A 10,925-nucleotide genomic window follows, 5' to 3' on the forward strand; every position below is an offset into this window, starting at 1 on the left:
GTTTTGAGAGTTCCGTACTTTTTACACTTTCGAAATAAAAGCGCAACTCCCACACGATCGTTTGCGTGAATTTCATTATTGTATTTTTTGTGGAAAAGTGTTTAATAGACGTAAATACATGAAACACTCTTTGGAAGCAAAACCCGAAGAAACAAACAAATTTAAAAGTGTTGGCAACTTTAAATTTTTTGATGACAGTTTTGACAAATATAATTTAATTGCGCTCAACAGTCAGCTCGTTGAAGAGGAAAAAATAAGTCAAGTGGTTTGACTGATAATGAAATGGAAATTGCACCAAATATTTATAGAGGTGCTGATTTGTTGAAAGTGAGGAAGGAACTTGAGTCACAATTGAGACAAACAGGTTATACTTCATTTGAAGACCTTAAGAATTATTTATTGAAAAGATTGGAATAATCTGTTCGTGTTCTTCCACTTATAGATTATCGCACATTCCGAATAAATACTCGTGTTTTACACAGCGAGTCAACACAAGAGGCACTCGACAATATCAGTAAAAGTTTAAGTGTTCCTATTATTAATTGTGAAGATGTTGTTTCAAAAAATTCAACTGGTATTGTGGACTCTGGAACTTTATTAAAAACTCCTGCTATTTCAAATGATATTTCCGCTCATCTAGCCATTCAAACAAGAAATGCGACACATGTTGATTATTGCCAGGCTACAGAGAACGAATCTCAGAATACCAACAATTCGACCAAAGAAGAAATAAAATTCACTGTGTTTGAGATCGAACAATTGGAAAAAATGAAACACATTAAAGAGCTCCTCAAACCAGAGAATAAATACTCCGCCGAGTATATCGCACAAGAAACCAACAAAGAAGTTCAAAGACGACTTGGTAAAAATGTTGACAGTTATTCAACAACAAATGATGCTGGAAATGAAAGAGGCAGCTTTATAACGATGATGGCTGCATTGATGATGGGAACGTGTGGGTTGACAAATAATCAAATTGATACCATGTCAAAATTGATATCCATAATTTTGCTCATGTCCAATGTTCCTAAAAAAGTTGTTAACACTGCTCTCAGTTCTTCAACTATGCAACGGAGATTTGTGTTAATTTCGAAAAAATCCAGATATGACCTACAACTCATCTTTAAGTAATGTGACTATTATACATTAATGGCCGATTCAGCAATGTACAGTGGTGTTGAGTACTTTTCTCTCTTTGTAAGATTTGTGTTTTCAGATGGATCATTTGAAGAAAAGAGAGTCAAAATAAAAAACTATGATGGCAAAACAGATGCTGCGGGGTGGCTCAGTTGGATAATGAAAATATTGGAATTGATGGATGCTGACCTCATTAAATGCATTGGTGCTTGTTTTGATGGAGCTTATGTTCTGATACGAAATGGTGGGCTCTCTGGTAAACTCCTGGCTAAAATAAAAGAGAGAGACGGGCTGAACGGATTTGATTCAAACTACTGCTTTTCACACAGAACAAATAAAGCGACTGAAAAGTGTTTTGAATCACAATGGGGGCTGGCCATTGAAAGTTTCTTGGACGGGTTAACAGTTCAGACAACAAGAACAGCATGGGATCAATTCTGTGCCAAAAATCATATCAAAGGTGCAGTTCTCAAATTGGTTCAACGATCCGAAACAAGGTGGCTCCAAACAGTATTAATTCTTGATAACATGTTTGAGAATCTGCCTTCATTACAAGAATTTTACAGTGAAAGAGAACAATACCAAAAGCCTTTTGGACCTCGCAACATTATGGGTGAGTGTAATGTCAACTGCAAATTGTTTGTTGCGTGTATGTTCTTCACTCAAATAGTGCTCAGTAAGGTGAAGATAATTAACGATTGGCTACAGACCGCCAATTTACTATACCCCGTGGCCTATCAACGTGTTGAAGATTTAATTTCGAATATCTTCGAGCTCAGACGTAAGGTGGTGTTAACCGATTATTTAGAAAAAATGAAATACACTGAAGAACTTGACGACAACGAAAAATTCATTTTGAAAAAGTATTCAATTCACCTGCTCGTAAAGTTGAGTGACGCGATGATTTTGAGGTTTGCAATTCCTTCAAGAAAAATGACCAAAGAAGATATCTTCGATGCTGGATTGTTGAAGGAAAACCAGGTCAAAGGAACGAATATGGCAAATTTCGGAAAATTACAAAGAAAACTCAAAGGAAAAGAACTGGTAGTAAACATCAAAATTTACAACAACTTTGATGCAAAATCATTCGACGAAAGTGATGACCAAGAATTGAAAGCGGAATTTACAAAGTTTCAAGATTGGTATTGTGCCAACATTGAAAAAGTCGAAGAAATTGCAAACAGGTTGAAAAGAGAAGAAAGGGCTGATGCTACTGAGGCGATACGTACTCTTGTTAAACAAGTGAGATTAACAAGTACAGATCAAACAGAAGCAACAGATATCGCTGAAGATTGCAGCAGTAGTGAAATTGTCAAAGAAAAGAGAGCAAACGCCATTCAACAGAGAAAGCAAATAAGGACTTTATTCAAAAAAAGCAGAAGATTTCTTAAAGAGTTGCCCAGTCAAAAAATTAACTTTGAACACTGTGTTTGCTCTGATGACTCAAGAAGAAAAGAATCAATTCCCATGTTTATTCAATCTAGTGAAAAAGATGAATGGTAAGAGTCCAACCACTTGCCCAGTTGAAAGATCTTTTAATAAAATTGGACAACTTGATAGAGCAAACATGAGCGTTGAAAAGAAAGTTGCTTACATGGATGTCGGGGATGCTCTGAAAAACTAATTACCATTTTTTAATTCGATTTGTTTAAATGAATATTTTTATATATAAAACAGTCAAAAAAGCTTAAATATTTCGGGTTGTTTTTTTATTGATAAAACAGTATCAAAAATGTAATATTTCGGGAATGGGTTTTACTATATTAAAAATCATTTTCAACAATATCAAATAAAACTATAAAACGACCCACCCATCACCGTGAATGGGCAGGAAGGAGGGCTATTGAAATGATTAAGGAATCAACCGACATCCTTTTTCTAAACTTCACCCTCTAATTCAAATAGAGATATACTATAAATTAATAAATACATACATAATTTAATATTATGGGTATTTAACTATACAATAACTATTGTTAATTATTTAATATACTAAATAATTATAATTTAATTTTCAAGATATAATTTATAATAAATTTAATTGTATAATGAAAACTTTTATTTGAATCAAACAAGTTTATCAAATCAAGCAGGTTTACTTTTTGGTAAAAGAGAAAAAAGTCTTGTTATGATAAACCATTTTAAAGAGATTTATGTCAAGTCGTTTGAAACTGGAAGAAACTTGTTACTGATGATCTCAACTTAGATCTATGATCAATGACCGAACAGAGAAGAAGTTTGCGGCTGCTATATTCAAGTTCTCGATGTGGGTGGAGAAGAAATTTGGGGAGAAACTGTCTGTCAAAATTTGTTAGACAGATTTTATGTACTGTTGTAATAGTATACCATCACCTCTTGTTAGATTCATTTACGCAACTCATTTAGTTGTGATTGTTGGTGTTAAAGGTGAAGACGGGAAAACAAATGCAGAGTGTTTGATAGCATTGAATGATGCATTAGTGACTATTGGAGAGATAAAGATACTATAGTTAAAAGGCACGCGAAATCCATTTTTAGGAAATTGCAAATGATCAGGGCAACAGAACAAGTCATCGTACGTTGCCTTCACAGACAGTGAGAGGCTGATTGGCGACACAGCAAAGAACCAGATTGCGATGAATGTGAAGAATACAGTCTTTGATGCAAAGAGACTGATTGGAAGACGCTTCAGTGACCCAACAATTCAAGAGGATATGAAGCACTGGTCATTCACTGTCGTCAACAATGGCAATGACAAGCCGTTGATTCAGGTGGAGTACAAGGGTGAGACAAAGAAGTTCACATTAAAGGAGATCAGTTCGATGGCGCTGACGAAGATGAAGGAGACAGCAGAGGCGTTTGTTGGTGGGAAAGTCAACAACGCAATCATCACATGTCCAGCCTATTTTAACGATTCACAGCGACAGGCAACAAAGGATGCGGGCACAATTGCAGGCATCAATGTGCTTAGAACCATCAATGAGCCAACAGCAGCAGCAATAGCATATGGACTTGACAAGAAGACGGAGAGAGAAAAGAACGTCTTGATCTTTGATCTTGGTGGTGGAACATTTGATGTGTCACTTCTTGCTATTGACGATGGCGTCTTTGAAGTGAAGGCAACAAACGGCAACACACCTTAATGGCGAAGACTTTGATAATAGAATGGTCAACCATTTCATTGCCGAATTCAAAAGAAAGTACAAGAAAGACATTTCAGGCAATGCACGAGCAGTCAGAAGACTCAGAACATCATGTGAAAGGGCAAAGCAAACACTGTCAAATGCAGCAACAGCAAACATTGAAATCAACCAGTTGTATGAAGGCATCGATTTCTATACATCACTCACAAGAGCGCGTTTTGAAGAACTCAACATCGACCTCTTCAAGTCAACAATCGCACCAGTCGAGAAGGGGTTCTGAATATCTCAGTTATAGACAAGACAACAGGTAAGTTGAACAAGATCACAATCACCAGTGACAATGGAAGACTCTCGAAGGAGCATATGGACAAGATAGTTGCAGACGCAGAGAAGTTCAAGGTGGAGGACGAATAGATGAAGGAACTTGTCGAGGCGAAGAATTGACTTAAACTTTCTGCTACTGTGTAATAACACACTCAACGAGCAAATTGCAGCAAAGCCCCCAGACGACAAGGTGGCAATTGAAGCAATTATCATAGAACACTCGACTGCCTCGACAAGAACCAATCGGCATCAAATAATGAATACACACAGAAACAGAAGGAAGCTGAGGTTAAGTTAAACTCCAAATTTTTGAAGAATTGCAATATAAAGTGCAAACAATATCAGAGGTTGATTAATGTAATTAATGTGTTATTACACTTTTTTGTTTTATTTGACTCAATATATTTAATTCTTCTTAAAGTAGAGTCAGTCTTTTGACGTTATCTGGTGGACAAAAAATAGCTTTAATTATGTCTAAACATTGGGCATTGGGTAAACCGTGAAAAAACCCGAAACAATTGAGATGGATTATTTGGACGGCTTCCCTAAATGTTCCAATTTTAATGGTCCAAAAGGCACTAGATAATGTTTTAAGACTGATTGTATTTATAATTTAAAAAAATAATTATAGACTTTATTATAAATTTTTCAATATAAACAATTTAAATATCTTATGATATGTTTAATTAATAAAATTATTAATACAATTATAGTTTAAATTGTAAATAATATAACTAACATTTTAAAAATAAACTAAATTACTATTTTAAAAATAACTATTCTTTAACATTTTACAAATACTATGTTTGGTTTTTGATTTATTTTTAATTTAATTTCCCAGAAAATAGGTCGGTCTGTGTATTTAAATTTTTAAAACATTGTTTAGTTAATCAAATTAAACTTTTTTATTTATTAACTTATCTTTTTTCATAATAAACTTGATAAAAAAATATTATTTATTTAACACTTCTTTCAAAAATATCACATTTTATTATTTTTATTATAATCAATTATAAATATAGTATATGGCTTATAAGTAAAAAAAATCTGTTTTGTATTACTTTTCAAATCTCCAAAGTGATTAAAACTAAATTAATGGCCCTACTTGACATCATTAACTCCAATATTATTTACAATTAAAGACAAATTGTTAAAATCTAAGCGGCATTAGTTGTGTTCTGTCCCCACTCGGAGTGCCCAGTACTGTTGGCTGCATTTTCAAGTTTTCCTGTGACTTGCTGTCGCTGCATTGTAACTTTCCAATGCCTCAGTAACTCCATCTCGAGAGTGGGTATGACGGGTATCTTGTCTCATCGCATGGTCGCATACCAACTTGGATCTCATTGAGTGTTCCGTCGTCGATGTAACTCTGGGACTTCTGTTTGCAAGACGCCATGAAATCTTTTTGAATATTTCAATAAAAATTCTTTCTTCGAAAATGATTTGGTCATCACAAAGAAATGTACTTGATGACGACGTTGTTTTCGGCGTCTTTGAAGAATGCGTCGTTGAAAGCGCCAACTTTTCGGGCCCATCGTTGAATCTCAATCGTTATAGAGTCTCCAACATTACCACCACACTTGTGGAACGACATCACTGATTGGAACTTTATACCAGCATTCTTCACCACAGAAACTAAAGTCTTGTGAGCATAAAATCACAAGTCTCAAAAAGTACATTAGACGTAAGACATGACACTAGCAACACTCGCTGACTTGATCTTGTGAACAAAAGTCACCATCGCCAACTGGCTTCTTTATAAACAAAAATGATGATTATCTGTATGGATATGAAAATATTTCCAGCAATGGTATTTCTACCACTCGTTGAGCCACATAGATAAAGTGATGTTAGTAGCAAGTGGTTCTTTGGTCACAACTTGAAATTTGTTGGAAATATCAACAGAGTACATCAGTGTTGGACTGACAATAGTCACGCAACTGAGATGATAGCAGGCTATCATAATATTAATGGCAATATTGACTACAATACATTGTCGAACACTTTCAAGAAGAACATCATCAGACCCAACTTCACTTGCTTTGAGATGTCGGGCACGGACTTCGGATGTGGCAGTTACTTAAAATATCATGTTAACCGAGCATTGAATACAACATATTTGGTTGAGATCAGGATATGTAGCGAGAACACGTTTAGAGTTGTGTGTGTATAATGTATGCAACACAAACAAAACGTTAACAAGTCCAAACAGCACAATAATATTAAGTGATTATCGCCAAGAACGATAAAGGGACTGCTCATTGACGATAGAATAAACAACAGCTGAACTGTAAATGATTGAAGAACTTCGAGTCATTGAATGTTCGGTGGATTAACCAGAGGCAATCCAAATTGATAACATTGTGGATTCATTGGAGCTAATGGCATTGACCATTGAGGTAATTGCTGTATTCCCTGATTTGCAGATAAAGGTGGAAGTTGTAAAATATGACTCGATTGTTCTGAGGTTAAAGGGAATGGTACAAGCATCACAGGAATTGGTGTGTACAATTGTGGTTCAGATGGTTGTCTTTGACCGTTGGGATTTTGAGGAGAAATAACACGGGGGTTCGTTGATAAATACCCATTATCTGTTTGTTGGGTGTCTGGGACGACAGTGTTTACTTCTTCATTCTGAAATTCAACGTGTTCGTCTTCAACTGGAGATATGTCACTGTCAAGTTGAGTTACAAACAGATCTTCGTCGTTGCGGTGTTTTGATGGGTTTTTGTAAAACTCGCACACCAAATCCAAATTTTCATCTACAGAATAATACAAATCATTGACTTCTACGAATGGGTAGTTGTCAACACGGGTAAAGACTCTTTTCTGATCTTCGGTAGATTTCAAAAAATCCCAGTTACCAAGAGTAATATTGGTTAAAGGTCCAATTAAGTTATCACTAGTCGAGTCTTTAACGAGGAACACAGTTTCAAATGATATTTTAGTTGACTCCCCCATTTGAAGTGCTTTAAGGTCTGAGAGTTCAACTTTATTAGCGAGTTGTTGTAAATATAATTCATTGTAATTTGTATAATAAAAAGTTGAACATTCATTTTCATTTTTGAGTTGGATAATTATCGAAATTCGATCTAAATAATCCAACACTGTTTCTTATTTTTCCAAAAATAATATAGTTTCCATTTTTAGTATTTTGTTAATTAAGGGAGATATGGGATTTCCAGTGACTCTATGGTTCAAAGTTTTATCTTTATCTTCTTTTAAGGTGTGAATTATTAAATCAAAAAATGCCACAACTTCAACCTTTTTGTGTATAAAATTATTCAAAATACGGTGTGAAGCTTCGGAATAATTGTCACATCTAATTGGTTGACCAAAACAATACCAATCAGATGGTGGATATATAGCATTTTTATACCAGTTTTAAAATAAGTATTAATAAGATACAATTTTAAATTGTTAATTTAATCTGTTGTTAATAAACCATTATCAACACCCCTGTAAGAATCAAAAATCATATTTAAAGTATTACAGTTTATATATTCAAAAGGTAAAAAAGCAGTACATAGAATACGTCAAATAAATTTATAAGTATCATTGTTATTTTTAAAAACATCGAACATTCCAATTTTTGGTGTTTTTAATTTTTCAATAACGTTGTGGGTCAAATGAAAAAAACATCCATGAAACCGGACTTATGGAAAAAAAGACTCCATTGTTGATATAACAGCTTTTTCGAAATCTCCAATAAAAATTTTGTGTTTTCAAAATATATTGATTCCACGTTCTTCTGCTAATTTTTCAATCGCTCCAAACACTTCAATACGGTCGATAGTTTTACGACTTCTCATTTTAACAAAGAGACATGATGTAGCGACTCCGTTGATAAAAGCATGCAATATATACAACTGTCCTTTTCCATTAACTATTTTGAATGATCCGTCTCCCATTATGTATTCAGACTTGGACAAAAGAAGAAGTCCGGAATTTAAACCGAATATAATCAATTCGTCGGCACGAGAAGCCAATATTAGAGAATTTTTATGTTTAAATAATTCATCAAAAGTGTTTGGAATGTTATATTTTGCTTTTCCGTTACTTTTAATTTTAGATATTTGTTTTCTTGAAAGTTGCAGTTCTTTGTAAGGGTCGGCAATCAAACTGTTTCTGGTTCGTGGATTTGCTACAAGATCAACTTGTAATTGTTTTTTTAAAGTCTTTATTTTAATTGCTTTAATCGAATTCAATCTAGCAGAGTCCAAATCATAAAAGCCATGTTTATTCATATTATGAATTCTAACATTTTTAACTCCAATAATATTATCGTCGACATCAATAACAACTGTAAGTCTTGACTTACATCCGACACATTTATAATAAATTAAGTAACTAAATATATATTTAAACCCATCATAAACCAGTGGGGACTTTAATTTGTTCCCATTGTCCAAAAAGGACAGCTTTGGGTCTGAGCTCATGTTTATATTTTAAAGATTTGTTTGTTCTTAACACGTTTCCTTGTTTCTCTGTTAATTTTTTATTAGGCAGTGTTATTTTTTTCTTTTTTTGTCGTTTGGTCTTTTAAAAAAGACTGTCATGCCCGTTTTATTTTTTCTTAACATTTTTCTGCACAAGGATATTACTCAAATCAACTAACAAATAACAACTAGTTTAAATAAGATATTATATCGAATATATAATTTTTATATTTTTCGGGATTTACGCAATAGAAACATCAGAAATCCCGAGACATATATTTTCAAGCCGATAAAATTTTTAGTATTGGCGATGTACTTGGAGTGTCCAAAACAGATTCACAATCAAGTACATTTCAACCACCTTGAATGTCATTGTTATTGAATATATAAATTAATATATACATTACATATAACAAACTAGTTTACTTATAGTTTTAATACATTTTATAACACAGTTTGTTGTAGTTCAATTATTTAAAAAGATAATAGTTTGCTGGCTTGTCTGTTTTGCGTTTTTTTAATTCTTTGTAATACGTTCCGTTGTTTTTATCCAACTTATTGGTGTTATTGTTTCAACCTTTTTACTAAAAATCTATCTAAAATTTAATTTGATTATTTTTGAGATGTGAACAAAAATTCTGAGTTGTTGAAAATAAATTTGAAAAATAAAACAAACTATATAGTTCTTAAAAACAACTATATTTTATGTTTCAAAAAATAAACTAATTATTAATTAGTGATAAAAAATAGCGGAATAACAAAATCGATTAGACTATTGAAACAAACACCGTTGTATATTTTCTTTCAAACATAATATATATTTTCAAACATATTCAATTTGACAAAAAAATAATTGTGAATATTGTTTCTTAAACAATACGTCGAAAGTAAAGAACTATTACTCCAACTATCATCTTCGGGACAACATCGTTTTCGTTGTTGTTTGAAAACAGTAAAACCTTGGTACTTTTACAAAGTCGTTATTTGCTATTGATAAAATGGTATAATTTCATTAATATCATAATTAATTTATAAAATCAAATGAAAATATTATCATAATAATACTTTCAAAGTAAATGGTTTGATATTAATAAAAAATAGTAAGGCTAAGTTTTAGTTATTCAAAAAATAGATTGAAGCAAAAACGGTATTATGGTGAAATAAATTAACAGAAAAAAATACACAAAAAATAAAACCTGTTAAAAATGCGTTTTCAGGGTTAAAATATGTTTAATTAGTTTATAATTTATTAAATGATATCATATAAATCGTGCTTTCAAGTTATATTCATTTATTTAATGTATCAGTAACAACAAAATGTTTTTAGTTGTTATATCACTATTTGTTTGGTGAAACTTTTAAATAATACATAGTTTTGTATTTTAATTGTTTTAGTTAAATTCAAATTTATATATAATTTATAACATTATAACATTTTAAACTATTTTCTTGTTATTAATATTTTATCGCAAATACCAATTGTTTTGGCAAATGTTTAAATTTTAATCACATTTTATCGTTTTATTCAAATATTTTTAAAAATAATTCGATTTTTTAGGGTTTTTAAATTTTATTATAATTTTATTATAATTATAATATTTTGGACTTTTTGGCTTACTTATATAATATTTTTTGGACTTTTCAGGTTTGGACTTTTTGGCATAATCCCATTATTTAAATTAATTAAAAATAATATTAATAAACAACAAATTTAACAAATAATAACGAAGTTATTTTTCATTTGATAATATACAAGTAAATTATAAAAACAATTCTTTAACTTTACTAACAATAAAAATATAAGAGGTATTATATCGCAACAGAAGTATATAAATCGTGCCGATTTCTAACACTTTTCGGGAATCCTCAATCTTCGTAATTTCGTCGCTTCGCTCCGTTATTT

At 32.1% G+C, this 10,925-nt stretch overlaps 4 protein-coding genes across 4 annotated transcripts; 3 read left to right on the plus strand and 1 right to left on the minus strand.

The window, feature by feature from the left end:
- Positions 1-282: 282 nt before the first annotated feature.
- On the plus strand, positions 283-971 carry EIN_143150 (hypothetical protein; the record flags this gene model as incomplete). The annotated part of the gene is made up of 3 exons (XM_004258188.1): positions 283-364; positions 443-870; positions 912-971. The coding sequence occupies 3 exons, from the start codon at positions 283-285 to the stop codon at positions 969-971; spliced, it is 570 nt and encodes a 189-aa protein (XP_004258236.1).
- A 178-nt stretch (positions 972-1,149) lies between these two features.
- On the plus strand, positions 1,150-2,761 carry EIN_143160 (hypothetical protein; the record flags this gene model as incomplete). The annotated part of the gene is made up of 2 exons (XM_004258189.1): positions 1,150-2,565; positions 2,642-2,761. 2 exons carry the CDS (start codon positions 1,150-1,152, stop codon positions 2,759-2,761), a joined length of 1,536 nt encoding a protein of 511 aa, XP_004258237.1.
- Positions 2,762-3,461: 700 nt separating this feature from the next.
- EIN_143170 (heat shock protein, putative) lies at positions 3,462-4,259 on the plus strand (the record flags this gene model as incomplete). The annotated part of the gene is made up of 2 exons (XM_004258190.1): positions 3,462-3,570; positions 3,673-4,259. 2 exons carry the CDS (start codon positions 3,462-3,464, stop codon positions 4,257-4,259), a joined length of 696 nt encoding a protein of 231 aa, XP_004258238.1.
- Positions 4,260-6,896: 2,637 nt separating this feature from the next.
- EIN_143180 (hypothetical protein) lies at positions 6,897-7,544 on the minus strand (the record flags this gene model as incomplete). Its single annotated transcript, XM_004258191.1, has 1 exon — positions 6,897-7,544. One exon carries the CDS (start codon positions 7,542-7,544, stop codon positions 6,897-6,899), a length of 648 nt encoding a protein of 215 aa, XP_004258239.1.
- Between the last annotated feature and the right edge of the window lie 3,381 nt (positions 7,545-10,925).

This window comes from Entamoeba invadens, assembly GCF_000330505.1.
Source record: "Entamoeba invadens IP1 unplaced genomic scaffold scaff_1105074725403, whole genome shotgun sequence".
NCBI classification, from domain to species: Eukaryota; Evosea; order Mastigamoebida; family Endamoebidae; genus Entamoeba; species Entamoeba invadens.